General features: G+C 41.2%; 2 protein-coding genes across 2 annotated transcripts in view; one reads left to right on the top strand and one right to left on the bottom strand.

Annotated features, from left to right (window-relative positions):
- The window catches only part of GFM2 (GTP dependent ribosome recycling factor mitochondrial 2), a 32872-nt gene extending 31140 nt beyond the window's left edge, over positions 1–1732 (top strand). The window contains exon 21 of the transcript XR_016277637.1: positions 1022–1732. The gene's annotated coding sequence lies outside the window, so the exon portion shown is untranslated. The remainder of the gene's footprint in view (positions 1–1021) is intronic.
- The window catches only part of LOC149323925 (beta-hexosaminidase subunit beta-like), a 31183-nt gene continuing 13368 nt past the window's right edge, over positions 3–17817 (bottom strand). The window contains exons 5-14 of the mRNA XM_089494225.1: positions 16413–16523; positions 13311–13412; positions 9190–9319; positions 8135–8315; positions 7002–7088; positions 5774–5846; positions 3589–3763; positions 2987–3077; positions 2135–2239; positions 3–448 (exon numbers count right to left, since the gene is read on the bottom strand). Of these exons, the coding sequence (XP_089350351.1) occupies positions 385–448; positions 2135–2239; positions 2987–3077; positions 3589–3763; positions 5774–5846; positions 7002–7088; positions 8135–8315; positions 9190–9319; positions 13311–13412; positions 16413–16523 (1119 nt within the window). The 3' untranslated portion in view covers positions 3–384. The remainder of the gene's footprint in view (positions 449–2134; positions 2240–2986; positions 3078–3588; positions 3764–5773; positions 5847–7001; positions 7089–8134; positions 8316–9189; positions 9320–13310; positions 13413–16412; positions 16524–17817) is intronic.

Below are 17817 nucleotides of genomic sequence, written 5' to 3'. Positions count from 1 at the left end.
TTTGGCTTTTCTATATGGGACAAGCCCCCTTTTCTCCCTGCATTGATGTGGTATCAGATTAGAATATAACTAGCCAGATCAGAAGAGAGTTGGTATGTTTCTAATTTGCCATACTTCAGGCTTAGAAAAAAAGGTTTTCCATTTTTTATTGAAAGGAAAATGATTGCCCTGGCTCATTGGACAGCCAATAAAAACCCTATTGATTTTAATTTCTCTAAAACCCCAAGAACATTTATTTTGAAACATTTAAAAGGAAAGAAAGTTGTCTACATGTGGAATTCCAGAATTTCAAAATTACAATGTTTCAGTGCAACTATTTAATAGGGAAAGTGGCAGGTTTTCCTCCCAGAAAGGCACATTGAGTATCCTTCTGTCCTAGGATTGTTACAAGTCTCTCATTTCATGGCTGCAATATCCAACAAACAAAGGCTGTGCTTCTATTCCACGCCTGTGGAGAAAAGTGTGAATGAATCCATATTAAATATTTCATATCATACTAGCAATTGCTTATTAATCTTACTAAACTGTTTATTGAAGATGAAGCAGCTTTGCTTCTAGACATCTGATTTTAAAATAACAATGAAAAGAACTACATACGTCTTTTTTACTTTAGTCTTGTCTGGCACTTGACTTATCTCTAACTTATACCAGGTTGCACTTTTTTTTTTTAAAAGGAAATTTTAAGAAGGGATGTGAATGGCTTATTTATATCTCTGTATAATCTCAACAAATACTGTTCCTGAGCCATTAAAAATCCTGAAGTATAAAAATAAAACAGACACAAAATCTCACAAGATTAGAATAAACTAATATCAGCATACATTCTGCAACAGAAAACAATAGTGCAAAAAACCTTTGGCACTAGGAACTTCTTTGTGAGGGACTTCCTACATTCAGACTTCATTGCTGAAAAGGCCTTGTCCCTCAGAGAAAGGACTCCTAGGTATATATTACTGTCTCTCACAGTAACCTGAATAAAAACGTGCATGTGTTTTATTACATTTTCTTTGCTGGTATTTAGGTCCCAACAAAGATATATTCATCCAAAAAGTGCTTCCTTTGTGCCAGAATGAGTTTGAATAATAAGGGAGGGTTGACCAGATGAACAGGCCTGAGACTACCCAACCAGTCAAAGCACCCAGGCTATTACATCTAAAACTCAGCTAATCTTTCAAACTACATGGATGCTACTGGGAGAGGAGGGGAGCTGATCATTTGTACTTTGCTTTGGTAACTGAATTTCTTTCAATAGTTCAGATATTATTATTAATATTATTATTCAGGCTTGGGTTGGGAAAAGGCAGTTAATTTAAATTAAGCAGGCAGATTAAACTGTGGGATATACTCAGAATGTTAACTGGTTTTTCTACTGTAATAGTGAGACTATGATTAGCATCCTGTTGGTGATGTATAATGGTATAAGTCAGATGTACACCACTGTACACCACTGTGATTACTTCAGTAGAATGGCAGAGTGGAAGAAGTGAAAATAGGTTAATCGTTTTGATTTCTACAAGATTCGTCCTCAGAGAAAATATGACAAATCAACCACAGCTGACTATGCTCTTGCTAGATGTTTTGATTTCAAAAACAACAAAAAATGTAATTTTTTTTCCCTTACAAGGCCCAGTGCTACAAGGGGTTGTGTAGGTTTGCAATAAATGTAAAACTGGGTGCAAGCCTGATTGTATTTTAGGCTGCTTGTGGAAATGCTTTCTCTCAGTCCCACCACTCTCACAGGAATGTTTGGTGAGGACACAGGAGAGAGCCTTCCTGATCGCTGCATGGGAAATTAGGCAGTCTCCCTTCCTGCTTTCCTTCCATCAGCAGGCATTTTTATTTGAACAGGCATTTTGGCTAACTGTCTATGCACTGCAGTCTTTTAATTGGGTGTCTATGCAGTACTATTGTTATGATAATTATGCCAATATTCTGGATCAGCAATTCAGTTAAATAGCCTCTCTTGGCCTGACCCCCCCCCAACTGCATATATACATAATTTACCTGTGCTCTGATTAATATAAATTACTTAGTACAAACCTTTTCATGTCTACTCAAAAAAAAGGCCTGCTGAGCTGAATGGGACTTATTCAAAGTAAGTTAGTACAGGATTGCAGCCAGCCTAGTTTCTTACCTGAGCATGCGACAACGATGTTCATTAAGTCTTCTATAAGCATCTGAAACATCTGTTACATTTTTACTGCTCCACAGTCTCTCCCCAATAGCAGATGCCCGAGGCCTGGAGTTATAATGGATGAAATACCTTGAATTACTATTCTTTTTTAAATTGTCCGAATAATTGGGCTTACAGCATTTACAACACGAATTTTTTAATTTTTGTACTCAGCTACTAAAACTGAGCCTGTGGCCTTGCATGAAACACAGTGACTCACCAAAAACAAAGCGGACTGCATGTAGCATACAGACTGGATTTTCCCTATCTCTGGACTACTTAGAATTTCATATTCTAAATTAAACTGTTGGTTCTGAACAGAATAAATCTAATAGATCTATGGCTGGCATTATAGTAGAAACATCCGCATGGATAAGTTTCTTTTAGGAAAAGAAAGTGCAAAGAAATGGTTTTAGAAGCTGTAGAGAAAGTTGGGTAGTATTTGGTGGACCTTGGACCTGCTGTGCTGCACTGAAATATTACAGGATTGCAGCCAATGGGAACTTGGTATGCCACTACTAAGTTCCGTTAATCTAGTGGCTCTGCTGTAGTTGGGACTAACAAACACCTAGTTGCAATATGCTCGCCAATAGGTAGGGTGCCAGCCAGGTAGTTCCTTTATAGCTTGTAATCTTACAAAAATACTTATTTTCAAACTTTCAAACAGAATAAAGAAGGAAAGAAAAATCCTTTTAAAAATTAAACACTTAAACCTGAATGGAAGTCTTTGTGGGTTATGATCAGACATTATTAGCATTAGTAAATTTTAATCAGAATATTTGTAGTGGGGAAAAAGTAGTGAGATAAATATACCAGAGTCTAGACATGAGGTTAGTTACATCCACATATTCTCCCCAAAGGCAGGCTTCTCCACCAACAACCAGGTCTTTCTGAGTCTTGCATCCTGTGTTTAATAAAAGGAAAACAACAATAACCTCTTTTTATATTCTAAATATAACTTATCTGATGCTTCTGTTCCATTATGAGTCATGGATAAAAAGCTCAACTGGGGTGAATCATAGCTGGGGTGAGTCTGATCACTATCAACAAGAAGAAACAACAAACACCTAAGTAATCAGGCAAGAGTTGTTGCTTTGATTTCATATTATTCCTAGAATCACAAATATGATTCTCTTAATTCAGGAACAGAACTTAATAAGAAAAATTTCCTGCAATCAGTTGTTCCACAGAAGCAGTTTGTCTTACGTCGTTACGGTAGACAAGAATGGGATCTTCACTGAAAAACTGGATATTTAATATGGGTGAAAGAATACAGGTGCACACTGTTAATTTAAACATAAAGGCTGAGCAGCAAGTATATGCAATGCTTTCACTGCAACCAATGGGACTTTTAAATGGACGATTTTGATTGGATTAAGCACATAAAAATTGATAATTGCAAGATTGCAACAAACCCTGGAAGTTCAGTGGTTCTACACTGTAGTATCTCTTCCAGTCCTGACCGTAACTAATGATGTCTAGATACCAAGGTGCTGCTAGAATTGCAGGATGCCCCTCTTTTGTTACTTTTCTCAGTTCTTCTTGATACATTCTTGGCATCCACACTTCAACTACTGTGTCTGGCTGTAGCTGAAAGAAAGAAAAAGTTTGTTAGAATGCAGAAAATCCACCCGACACAAGATCTATTTTCCTCCCTACATCTCTTCCGACGCATATTGTAAGCAAACAGATGACATATCAAGCTGTTACACACATATGACTCTAGGTACCTCTAATTGCCCCTCCTTGCACAATATAAGTTTCTCATGTTCTATAAGTCAAGTAACCTGAATTGTGTAGGGACATATGGGAATATCAGAAATTCATCCTAACTATTTTCCACTATTCACATGCACAGTGAGAATGAGAAACCAATGCCAACTCTGCTGAGTCTCATGAGGATTCCTCAACAGACTGAAACTAAATTCCCTGGGATGAATTACCCAATTATCCAATCACAAAAGATTTGTTTAAGTTCAAGCTAGTATCATTCCCTCTATTAGCTATGTCCAGGACACTGTGATTCTGTCTGTAATGTTCAGACCTGGGTGCTGATTTTTATGATGACAATTTTTCAATTATGGAACTGGATCCATCAGTGGAATCAGGAGGGAAAAAAGATTTCCCTCCCTATCTCATGCATACCCAAAATATAGGGAGTGGGAAGGGAAGTGCATGTCAGGGAAGAGAAGGAGAAAGTCCACCTGCACCATGTTGAATGCTGCCCTCCACACTTTAGAAGTTGCTTTGAAAACAGCTACACGTAGTTGTTACCTTGCTGGTAACAGCTACATGTAGATGCAGTTTTAAAAATTCACAAGAGAAGAAACAGGTTTTTTAAAATGAGAATGTGGCTGCATTCCTTTAGGCTTGAAATAGACACAGCCAGAACCTAGAACAGGAAAAGTAACCTGTTGTGTCAGTTGGGGTGTTTTTAAAAACAAATAAACCAAGGACCACCCTCCCCATGCCTACTTTTAGGGCAACATACTGTTGTGGATGATAAGCTTTAAAAGGTTCTGACAGAATAGAGTAAGACAGATTTCGTTAAAAATTCAGATTTATTCAGAGTCAGCTGTCCCCAGTGGAATTCTCATTCCAACAAAACTGAGGCCTTGAGCCAAAGAAAATGGCTACCTTTATAGGAAAACAAACAAAGAAAACTCATCTTCATCACATCATTGGGCATTTCACACTCTAAACATATACATTTTCAACAATCATAGAACAGATACATGAATACATTTAAATATACTTTAAAATACATTTGGCTACACCCCATTGTCCCTTATCAGCTATGTTAGCACTGAGGCCCTTCTGCCAGTGAAATTACATTCTCTATCAGTCTTTTACTAAGGCTCTTTGTTCTCTTTAGGCGCCTGGACAAATGCTTCACCTTGAATATCTTCACATCTGCCCCCTTTATGCATTCCACTCTCCTAGAAGCCTCTATTCTAAACTGCTTGTACTTTGGTTCACTCTCATATTTTATTCCATCTATTTATATATATTGACTCTTGCATATTACCAAACATTGATATTTGGGTTTGTCTACCTCAGTACTATGCAAAAGTGCCAACTGGAAGTGATACAATGTCACTTCTGGTGCACCTGGATATATGGGGTGCAGTCCCTGGCACTGTGGTGTATGTGTAATATTGGCCCACCCTTTGTATACTTGCCCACCTGGCCTAGAAAGACTTACCATGACTTGTAAACAAACCCATCAAGCTATCCAACAACTAAGCATGTTGTCCCCTTCTGCCTTAAGAGTTTCTCCCCTGGGAGCCTAATGGGGTTGCAGTTGATCTCTATTTATTCTGATTTTAAACAAACCCCAAGTTCTGTGTGTCTTGCATGGTTTCTTTGCAGCTCAAAACAGTGCAATGGGAAGCATCCTCGAAGGGCTATCATATAATTTTTAGAGAACTCACTAGCTTCCAGACTCTGCATAGAATAATGATGTTAGGGATCAGATTTTGTGGACAAAGTACACTTGCTTTTTATACATGTAGATTGCTCTACATGTCTTTTTAATAGATCTGGCACAAGAAAATGCTTTCTAAGTTATTACAGAATGTAACATTTCTTAGATCTTACCTGCACTCCATTATCAAAGACTTCCTGCCAAACTATGGATTTCTTTTTAAAAGAAGACATCATGTCCAATATTCTAGAATAAAGGAGTCATAAAAATGTTATATCCCTATCATTCATTTTTCACATTTATAATCCCATATTTTAGTAAGACTGGATCCTGAAGAAGCTTAAAGCAATAAATGAGATATGGGAAAAGATATTAAAGATACACTGAGAGGACACATATGACAGCTGTTCATGCTATCCATGCCTCTTCCTGCAGAGGGAAGGTTTGGGATCGGGCTAGCTAATGGTTAAGGTGCTAAATTACAGAAGTACTCTTTCTATTGTTACAATATTTCCTGCACACACTTAACTTCTATTTTAAGAATAGCAAGTTGCTAATACTCTTTGGTTACCACACCAACATGAACACAGCAATTTTACCTGATTTTGAAAGCTAAGCAGGTACAGCCTGGTTAATATTTGGATAGAAGAGTACAAGGTAATACTAAGAATCTCTGGGTAGGGCTAGGAAAAAATGCGGTCCAAAAACCAGGAGAAAGTTGACAATACTGGGCTAGATGAACCAATGGTCTTGCTCAGTAGAAGACAGTTTCCTATGTTCCTGTGACATTCTCCTCCCCAAGCTGTCAATCATATCTCATTCTGCATTACAGAACTACTTACTGTATACTTCCTTCTTCAGTGTTTACCTACTTATTTACAGCTTAAGAAGGGGAATTTTCTCATATGTTTCACTTTTTGAACACAAGACTGGTAGATGATTTAATGAATATCACTGCTTTTCCAGCCAAAGATGTTGAATATCAACATCTTTTCCAAAAGATGTTATACAAACCAAAATTATCATCATCATCATCATCTGAAATATGATGTTATACAAACCAAAATCATCATCATCACCATCATCCAAAAATATTAGCTGATTTATCTGACTTTGATGTCGCATGATCTGGATCTGCAAAGAAAACTAATTCCAAATTCCATATTAGACTGTAATTTTGTTTGTGCTAAGAACAGACTGAGCTTTTTTATGGTACTGAGAAAGCATTTACATCATGCTTGTTAATTTCAAGTCAAATACCCCCTGAGCCTACCCTGACAAAATATATTGCTGATGACAGTACTGTGGACATTTGAAGTAGATAGCAACAACACAGTAAGTACACAAAGGAGAAAACTGAAAGGATAAGTAGACTTACGGTACTCAAAAGAAGAAACTCACTTCTCAATGTAATAGGATTCCAGTTTAGAATAACTATACCAAAACCCTTGTTTCTTCATGAACTCTGTCACATCAGGATTGGACTTCCTATGAAGAGAAAGAAACAAAGTTGTATTTCTTACTAAGGCCCACCACATGGTAGAGAAATACAAATAGGATGCCCTGAGTCTGGTGTACTGAAAAGGACTATGTCACCATCTAAACTCAAAACCTTTCAACATACATTTATGCAGAGTTCACAAGTCCCCCCCCCCCCCATTGTAAACAAGGAAACCTGACAGAGGTCAGGGACTGACCATGGCATAATACAAAATAAGAATTAATAACAGTATTCTATACCCTCTCTACTTAGAATAGTTCCTCTCTATTCTGTGCTGGTCGGACCAGATCTGTAGCACTGCGCCCAGTGCTGGACACTAATATTAATACCACCTTTTATAAAGGAGCATAACAAAATATAATGCAACTGGAAGAGGAGTCTAGAAACCAAGCTGTATGAAGAACAGCTGAAAGAGCACATGTTTAGCCTGAGGAAAGGAAGATTACAATAAGATACAAGATCTGCCTTTAAATATCTTGTGGTTTAAATATCTGTTGCACAGAAGATGGAGAACATCTTCTCTATTGCTCATTGTGCAGAACTAGAACCAATGGGTGAAAATTACAGGATTTTGATTAATTCTCAGGAGAAATTTCCTGGCTGTCTCAGGAAACTGTGGCCTCTAATTCAGTACAACTATTCAAGCAGAGGCTGGGCAACAATTTGTTAGGGATGCTGTAGCAGTAAAATTAAGCACATATATCTTACATTCATCCATAGGTTTGGCTGAGACATATCAGTTCCATATTTAATAAATCAGAAAAATTGCTATAATCAAAAACACCATGCTTACTCCTGCATACAAACAGAGCTTCTGAGCTTATCTCTCCCCAAATTATACACTGTGAAAGTAACTTCCGATTCTAATAAACCACAAGAAACTCAGAGAAACCTGATCTTCAGCACAGTACAAAGGGCTACAGCGAGGAAGAAAAAGCAGGGTATGCTTGGATTCTGCCCTAGATAACTGAAGTTTCCAGATAGACAGATTTCAGATTTATTATCTATTTAGACATTTAAAATCACACATTACCAACATGTGAAGTCCACCTCATCTCCTCCTAAGTGAATGTATTCATCAGGAAATACTGTTCCAATTTCTTTGAAAAATTTCATCATAAAATCATAAGTTGTATTCAAAATGGGATTTACAGGTCCATAAGAGCCACTGGGATGTTCTCCATTGTAGCATGGCGTGAGGACATCTTTTTGCCCTTGAATAGAATACACAAAAAGACTATCTTTAGAAGATATATCTTTGCTATTTTACAAAATAAAAATTTGTATGTCCTCTGCTTTTTTCAATGACTCCCAGAACTTAAATATGTTTTTGCAGTGCAAAATACAGTAATTTTTTTCAGGTTCTTTTAAAGTTTGGACACTGAATGTGAATTAACACTTCTGCAGAATATCACACCTGGAAAATTGTGACTCACAGGAGGTTAGCCTTTACTTGATACTATTTTTTATTCCAAAGATTAGCACTTTTTGTTCTATTCTACATTCAAGGCTGTAACATTTCTATAACATTTTCAGATTTGTTTCCATTTCAGTGAGTCTTCTAAATGTTAATCACTAGCTGCCATTGGAAGAAATGCTGTCTATGATAGCAACACAAGAAGCTGCCTTATAAAAAGTCAAAATATTCTCTCAGTACTGTCCACAGTGTCCAGCAGCAGCCTCCAAAGCTTCAAACAGTAAAGAAAACATGCTATTTTTACATGATGACAGAATTTATCACCAATAGGAAGTGACAGCAAAAAAAGAGAAGTGGTAATCAGTAACAGGGTACAAAGGCAGATTTATTAGGACAAAATTGAGAAGACCAACTCATGTCAAGGGTATATGTAGTTCTTCATCAGGAAAATTTTTTAAGCCTAATGGAAACAAAAAACTAACCAATTATGTTATATGCAGTGTGGTAATGAACTGCAAACTGTGAACAATGGAAGTGAACTGCTTTGGATTTAAATATTTCATAATAAAATTGCATATGAATGCAATTATTAATCTTGCTTTCTCTTTCATGCTTGCTACTAAGTTTCTATAACATTTTCAGTATTAGTAACTTTCAAAATCATACCTTACCTTTTCCCCAAGACTCTGTATGCCCTGGAGTATCAAATTCTGGGATGACTCGAATACCTCGTAGCCGAGCATACTCTATCACGAGATGGACATCAGTGGGGCTGTAAACATGCTTGTATGAATAGGCCCCCTGTGAAAATGTCCACATGTAACAGTTGTTTCATATTATGCCAAGAAAAATTCTGTATTCTGTATTTGTGATTGTTGGATTCAATTTAACAGCAAAAATTGAGCTGTAGTCCAAAAGTATTAGGTACTGCTTGAATTTTTTTAGTGCGCAAGGCATGTTGTGGGCTTTATTAATCATTATGACTTCCTTACGAATTTTTGACTGCCAGAGAGAGAGACAGATGTAAAGCCATGGCTCTTTGGAAAGTTACATTTCCAGCAACACCTAATCCCAACCCCCTAGTCATTACAGGCCAAAATACATGATGAATGGCTTGGTTTTAAGAATGGCAAGTGGTGCAGATGTGAAGGATTCCATCTATTGGGCATAAGCCTATAGCCTTGTCATCTGAAATAAAGATGCTGTAGATTTGTGCCAAGTGTTATTATCTTAAAGCCAAAAGAAGAAAAAAAGCTAGGAGAATTCCTCTATCACTCTTTATTTTAAAAACTGTTTTGGGAGGTCACAAACTAAGGAAAACACCAAGGCTTCTGAACAGTGTTTGCAAATGTTTTTTGTAGGTTAAGTCACTAGGTATGTTTTAACAGGGCTGTAACCTGTAATACTTAAAGAACTTCAGTAATCTTAAGATTTCCCCAGAAAGCTGAAGAAAAAGGAAAAAAGACAAAGCCTTTAAAATGCTAAAAGGTTTGTCCTACCCCTATGTGTTCTGGTGTTAAACTTTTTAAAGCTTAAAGTTCTTTACTGATACATTTGCATTGTATTGCCATATTTGCATCAAAAAACATATAGGGTTCACTGTAAAGTTTAGTATAAAACTCATTAGATCTGTATGACATGGCATTCCTTTTAAATATTTAAAGAGGGCTATCATGTTTCCTCCCAATCTTCCCTTTTCCAACCTAAACATACCCAGTTTCCTAAGATGTTCCTCATAGAACTAGGATTCCAGATCTCTGACCATATTGGTTGCCCTCTGTGACAGAACCCTTTATCCAGGTAGGCCCCAAAACTCCAACCCCTAGGAATCCTACCATTCAACCTGCCCTTGTTCCTCCAATTCATTCCTTGCTGGATTGGGTTACTGGGCCTCAGGATGACCCTTACAAATGTGGACTTGTGCTTCTGTTGTTGTGTGGGTTCGTAGTTTGATATGTATGGCTTGGCTCCAGTTCAGGCTTGACAGCCAACCAGAGAGAGGTTTAAAACAACAAAAATAGATTTATTAAACTGTGTGAAAATATAATAAACTCTAATATTCTATTCTTTAGGCAACCCAGTATCATAAGCAGTTCTCCCAGGTGAAGTCTGACTAAATCGTTCTAGAAAACCTGAGCTCATTCTGAGTTTTAGCTTTCTTTTCTCCATACAAGGACAGGCTATTCATTTTTTTTTCTCTTTGGCTATTTACCCCTTTTCCCATTTCTTATACATGTACAGTGCTACCTCGGGTTACGAAATTAATTCGTTCCTCGGCGCCATTCGTAACCCGATACATTTCGCAACCCGAAAAGGCGCTGGAAAGCCGCTAGCCGCGCTTCCGATTTAAATTTCGCGCCGAAATTAATTTCGTAACCCGAAAAATCTTTCGTAACCCGGAACAGTTTTTTTAAATCTAACTTTTTCGTAACCCGGAAATTTCGTAACGCGGTCAATTCGTATCCCGGGGTACCACTGTATCTTTAAAATATCAGGTCAGCTGAAAGTTTTTTCTATATCCACCAGTTTCTTCAGACACCGCCCACTTTACTTCCTTATCAGAATTGTTTTGCAACTTTTCCTTTAACAGCTCATTTTAAGAAACTCCCATGCATCATGAACACCCTTCTCATTGAGAACTTGGGATCTTGCCCAGTATAGAATTAAGCCTGTTTAAATCAGCTTTTTTGAAGTTCAGAGTACATATCTCACTATGTTTGGCTTTTCCATTCCTCTGTATAACAAATTCCAGAAAAAACATGGTCACTCCCATTGAAGGATCTCAATAATGCCATCCTGTTCATCTCTGCTGGTTAGGATCAGATCCACAATAGTCAATCCCTTTGTTGCATCTTTCATCTTGTAGACAATGAAACTGACAGCAAGGAAAGTGAGGAATTTGTTGGACCTTACTTTCTTGGCAGAGTTTGACTCCCAACAAATATTAGGATGGTTGAAGTCTCCTTCTACTAGTATCTCTCTCCTTTTGAATGTTTGGCCATTTGTTCTAACACGGCATCATCCAAATCTCCTGTTTGGCTCAGGGCGTATAGCAGACCACCACAATGAGCACATTGCTATTTCTCTCCCCTTTAATTTTTACCCAATGTCAACCTGTTTTCCATGCTCTAAGGCATGAAGCTCCTCCCAGATGTACATATAATACTACGGCCGGTTACACACCGGCACTTTAGTGCGTGACGAGCACGCACTAGGGTTACAAAAGGGCGGTGCTTCCGCACCGCCCTAACCCTAGTGCATGCTCGTCATGCACTAAACGGCGGCGGCCCTTCCATATGGCCGCCGCCGTGAGGATGTCACGGCTGTGCCGCCTCTAGACGGGGCGGCGCAGACGTGACATCCTCAATCCGCGGCAGGGCGCCTAGGGCGCCCTTTCCACGGACCAGGAAGGAGCTCCGTTTCGGAGCTCCTTCCTGGTCCGCAGCGCCGCTTTGCTTCGCTGGGCGCAGCCTTCAGACGGCTGCGCCCAGCGAAGCAAGGGAGAAAGGGGCCAAGCGGCCCCTTTCTCCCCCTCCCCGCCGCCGCGGGGTGTTGGGGCTTGAAGCCCCAAGGACACCCCTTTTCAGGCTGCGGGGAAGCGGTGTTTTGCTGCTTCCCCGCAGCCTGAAAAGCGGCGGATCAGGGCCTCAGCGGCTGCTGGTGTAACCACTGAAGCCCCGATACTCCGGGGAAAGGGGCGGGTCCAGACTGCCCCAAATGGGCGGTCTATAACCCGCCTACATATAATATTACATTTGACATATAATACTGCTATTCCTCCTTTCCTGTTTGGTACACTCGGCCCCCGGGTTACGAAAATAATCCGTTCCGGCGCCATTTTCGTAACCCGGAAGTCTTCGTAACCCGAGAAAGCCATAGGCGCTAATGCAGAGAAGCCGCGATTTGGTGCGAAATAGCGCCAAAAAGCACCAAAAGGTTATTCGTAACCCGGAATAACCTTCGTAACCCGGAAATATTTTTTTTTTTTTTTCTTCGTAACCCGGAAATTTCGTATCCCGGCGCGTTCGTAACCCGAGGTAAGAGTGTATACTTCTTCGGAAAACTTATTTGCCTTCCTGTGTTGAGAATTCTAATTAATCTTATTTCCCATGCTTGGTGCCTTAGTATGGACACATCTAAAAACAGATGACAATTGGGGGGTGGTTCTGCCCAATGTTAGAGCCCAATTCCTCCTGCCCTCTACAATACCTTCTCTTTCTTCTATAGAACTCAGTTTAATGTCCCTCTCATCATGTTTGTGAGACTTCTAGCAAATACATTATTACGGCTGCTACAAAAAGTCATTGCTCATGAAAGCACAGATCATGAAGTCAAATCTTTCCTGGTGACACAATCGGCAGAATCATCTGCTGAATTCTGTCTACAGGCCACTGATTTAATGTAGAGGTGTGCCTGGACTCATTACAATCACTCTTGAGTGTTACTGTGGGGATGGAGGCTGTTTCTGATACCCTCCATGCTCAACAGCAGCTAGAATAAGACTATGTGCACCTCTGCAGCTGATTCAGTGACCATGGAGAAGAAAGCACAGCCAGCAGCCTGCATAAAGTATAGGGTGAAACAGCCAGGCAGAGGGGAGTGGCCTTTGCCACCTCCTGTACACATGCTGGCAAAGATTTAAGCTCCCCCAGTGCGGTGTACAATCTTGGCCTACACCATCTAATTAGTAACTTTTAAAAATGATTTATGTTTCCTCCTCACACCCAAAGCATTTTTTTTAAAAAAAAATTTTAAAGTAGAGAATTACCAGAAGATGTCCAATGACACTTACCTGGGCACTAAGTTCAGGAAAGGTGACACTTTGATAAGGAAAAGATTCGTCATCTACAATGTGCCAGTGTAGGACATTGAACTTGTTAAAAGCCATGGCATCCTATGACACAGAAGGTAGTACTTCAGTTAATTTTAGTTGAGTAGTTTTTAAAGCAGAATTCTTTTCTATTTTAACAGTTCTGAAATGTTTAATGCTCCAAATATTACATTATACAGTGTGCCCACGTCATACACGGGCGTGCCTTATGCAGCTTTCAGCATACACTGAAAGCCGCACCAGAAAAAACCCTCGTGCACCTGGGAAGAAGTAATGGGGAATGTGCCCATGGCTGCAGACATGAGCCCCATTATTTCTAATGGGGCTCCAGCATATGCTGGATTTCCCTTAAGTGGTAGGGTCTGGAATGGATCCCCTGTGTAAGGGAAGGGCCCACTGCTTCATATAGACAATACATTACGTAACAAACCAAAGCTTAAGTACATCTATTATCCAAGTTTATAGACATTAACGTAGAGATTTATTTTGAGAAAGTGCCTCAAGATGTCCTTATTCCCTACTATCCACTGCTCTATTAATAAAAGCAGCCAATAACCCTAGCTGTCAGACATGGTAATGATATAGGAAGAATACAATGTCCTGGCCAGAAGAGGTCTAGCTAAGTTGAGAGTGCACAGCCACCCATTAAGCTCCTAAGGAGTGGCTCTTCTCTGAGTACCAGCTCAAGCTGTTCCACCAAGAGAGGAAGGCTTTTCTGGGGTGGCATACTGATTTGGAATTCCCCCCACACTAACACAATTGGTGTCACTATTGCAATGTTTTTCGTGCCAAGTCAAAACATTTTTATTTGCCAAGGTGTTAAATATATGTGTTAGCTTGTAAAAGGAAGCTGCCTTATATTGAGACAGACAGTGGTCCATTTGGGACACTGGTCCATTAGAGCAATGGCTCTCTAGGGTGTCATTCTGGACTACCTGGACATATCTGGCACTTCCAAATCCTAATTAGGCCTAACTCTGTTTAACTTCTAAAAATCCGACAAGACTGGATGTGTTCAGGATGATATGTTGGTAGTTTTTAATAGTTTTTGTATAATCAGCTCTCAATAACCGCAGGGGATCTGTTTTGGAGCCTCCTCCCCATGGATACCAAAATCCACAAATGCTCAAGTCCCATTGTCCTTAATGGTGGTGCGGGACAACTGACTGAAGTCCTCCCATCCTCTCTTCCTACATCTGTCCCTCCCTCCCTCCCTTTCTTCTCTTCCTCCCTCCTGCTCTGAGGCTTCTGCCCCAAGCTTGGCTTCAGAGGCGGAGGCTGGTATCTCGTCAATTGGAGGGAGCTGGAACCGGTGTCGGGGCTTGGGTCTCAGAGTCCCCCCGGGGGTAACACCTGGGATGGAACCTCCAGGCTCCGAGACCCAAGCACCAGGCCCATCGCCAGCTCCCTCCAGCTGACATGGCTCCAGACTCTGCCAAGTAGAAGCCTCGGGCGGGGGGAGGGATGGAGTGAGAGAGGAAGGAAGAAATGAAAGAAGGGCAGTTGTTCCCAATGGTTACAGGCCTGTGTGCACATTCTACCATTAGGGACAATGCAGGCTTGCCATCCGCAGATGCTCAAATCCACGGATGGATACCCAGGTCCCACTATATTGTATTATAAAGCCATTTTTTTTTTTAAAAAATTGCATTTAATTCTATTCATGCTCATTTGTAACCTGTTCTGCTATCTGTATAGATGGAGAAATACTTCTTATAACTAACTACCCAGATGTTTCCCTAATAGACACGTCCTCTGTGGGAGGAAGAGGGAGCTGTAGCTGCATCGTGCTCTCGATAACAACTAGTCATATACAGTCGGCACTTCTTATATGCAGATTTGCCATCCGTGGATTTGAGCATCTGTGGATGGCAAACCTGGAAACTGCCTCCAATGGTGGTGCACGTGCACGCACTCCGCCTTTAAAAACAGAAGTCCCTCTCCTCCCCTTCTCCTTTCTTCCCTCCCTCCTTCCTCCCTTCCCTGCCTCTTTCCCTCCCTGTTTACCTTTTCACTGCTGCTGCCGCCTCCTCACCACCGCGAAAAAGGCCGAGTGGTGGTGTTGGAGGCCAAGAGGCATCCAGGCCGTCACCCGGTCCTTCTGCAGCAGCGGCAAGGAGAACAAGGCTTGCCCTCCCAGCCTCCTCGCAGCCGCGAGATCGGCGTCACTGCCACTGTGGAAGAGCCGGGTGGCGGCCTGGAGGCCTCTTGGCCTCCAACATCACCACTCGGCCTTTCTCGCGGTGGTGAGGAGGTGGCAGCGGCAGCGAGAAGATAAGCAGGGAGGGAGAGAGGCAGGGAAGGAAGGTAGGAAGGAGGGATAGAGAAGGGGAGGAGAGGCAGCGGAGGCCGAGGCAGCGAGGAGGCCAGGTGGCAGTGCTGGAGGCCTTGAAGGCCTCTGGAGATGCTGCTCTGCCTCCTCGCTGTCGCGGAAGGGCCAGGTAGTGTTGAGGCAAAGCAGCAACTTCAGAGGCCTTCACGGCCTCCAGCACGGCCTCCTCACCGCCTCGGCCTCCTCACCATTGCTGCCGCAATGGCCTTTCTGTGGCAGTAGTGGCAAGCAGGACAAGGCAGCAGAGGCCAGGAGGCCAAGCCTCGTCTTCCTTGCTGCCGCCGCAAAAGAGCCAAATGGCAGGCTGGAGGCCTCTTGGCCACCAACATCACCACCCGGCCTTTCCCGCGGCAGCGGTGAGGAGGCGGAGGTGGCGGCAAGAAGGGAGGGAAAGAGGGATGGAGGGAGGGAAAAAGGAGGGGAGAGGGACTTTTGTCCCCAAAGGCAGCACGTGTACATGCACGCCACCATTGGGGACAATGGGACTTGAACATACGCGGATTTTGGTATACGCGGGGGGTCCGGAACGGATCCCCCGCATATATCAAGGGCCCACTGTATATTGTAGGACATTCACGCATTTTGTGATTGACAAATAAAATACTGCAACTGACTTTAATTTTAACCCTTCCTTAAGTAACAAAATAGGTTAGCTGGATCCAAATTTCCCCAGCAGCTACCTCAGAAGATCCAGACCCAGGGGTGAGGACCTGGCACAACTGTCAACTTACCAAATTAGCAAGGATACTTTTCAAGGGCAGGAAATGCCTTGATGTGTCAATCAAGATTCCTCGATGGGCAAATCTTGGGAAGTCAGCAATGTCAGATTCATTGATAAAAAACTATTAAAATGAAAAAGAGAAATAGAAAATTTACCCTTTTGCTTTTGTGGTAAGATACTATGGAACACACAGGGGGAAATGCATTCAGTTTGATCAGATATGCATTAAATCTATAGTCAACTCAATACCAAAGATATTTATGTAGATTTTCAAGATGATGTGTCATCATGGGTCACAATTATGAAGAATTCCACCCTGGAATACAAATATTTGAACTTGCTTCTTTTCCTCTTCCACCAGGTAAGATTACTGTATATACAGTACTCATGTATAAGTCTAGAAATTTAGATCAAAAATTGATCCCGCAAAAAACTGAGTTGACTTATCCATGGGTTAATGTAAGTACTATATCTTAATTCTTATTTAAAAGAAGGAACCATACCCTGATGAAAAGCAATAATCTAATCTGATCTGGAAGTACTTACTCTCGGTATTCTCTCATCCAGCCAGCCTTAAGACTAAGCACAGTTATGTCTGCTGGAATTTTGAAAGTTCTTTGACATTGTTTTACTTTGCTTCATTCTTTAGATCCTTTGCTATATGCCCATACGTTTTACCCTCAACTTATCCACGGGTCATAGCAAAATCCATAATTTTTGCCCCAAAATTTGCCCTTGACTTATACAGTGCGCCCTCGTCATATGCGGGTGCACTATACGCGGGTTTGAGCATATGCTCAAACCTGTGGAGAGCTGCACGGGAGCGTGCAGGGCGCAAGAGGTGGCATGTCCCATTCAAAAGAATGGGGCATGCGCCCGTGGTGCGCGCTGTGGCGCCACCACGTGCATGAGCCCTATTCAAGTGAATTGGCCTCGAGCATATGCGTTTTTTGGCTTATGTGGGGGGTCCGGAACGGATCCCCCGCGTAAGCCAAGGGCGCACTGTACATGAGGTTGACTTATAGTCAAGTATATACGGTAACCAGATGCAATTCCACCAGTTATTCTCAAATGCAACTTCAAACATAAAAAGAACTTGGGCTACTCCTGAAAATCATGGAGCCCTGAGTAGAGGAAATCTTACTAACAGGTGGGTAGCTAGTAGGACTGTTTGTCTCTTTTCTTATTGGTACAAAGATCCTCTTGACTGATCTTAGACAAAGCCATGAAGCTCACAAAACAGAAGCAGACTGTACAGAACTGGGTGCCACATTGCCATGGCCATGCCAATATCCAAAAATGAGGGAAGTAGTTATAATTTTATAGAATTATAAAACGGAGTAAGCTAGCCAGTGCTTATAGAAGGCCAAAGAGAAATAGATAGGTTGATATATATTTACCAAGAAATGTAGCTA

The sequence above is a fragment of the Sceloporus occidentalis genome, unplaced genomic scaffold (assembly GCF_023333645.1).
Source record: "Sceloporus occidentalis isolate IW3139 unplaced genomic scaffold, rSceOcc1.0.p SCAF_1, whole genome shotgun sequence".
NCBI classification, from domain to species: domain Eukaryota; kingdom Metazoa; phylum Chordata; class Lepidosauria; order Squamata; family Phrynosomatidae; genus Sceloporus; species Sceloporus occidentalis.
The sequence above is the reverse complement of the archived record's forward strand: the minus strand, read 5'-3'. Positions and strand labels throughout refer to the sequence as shown.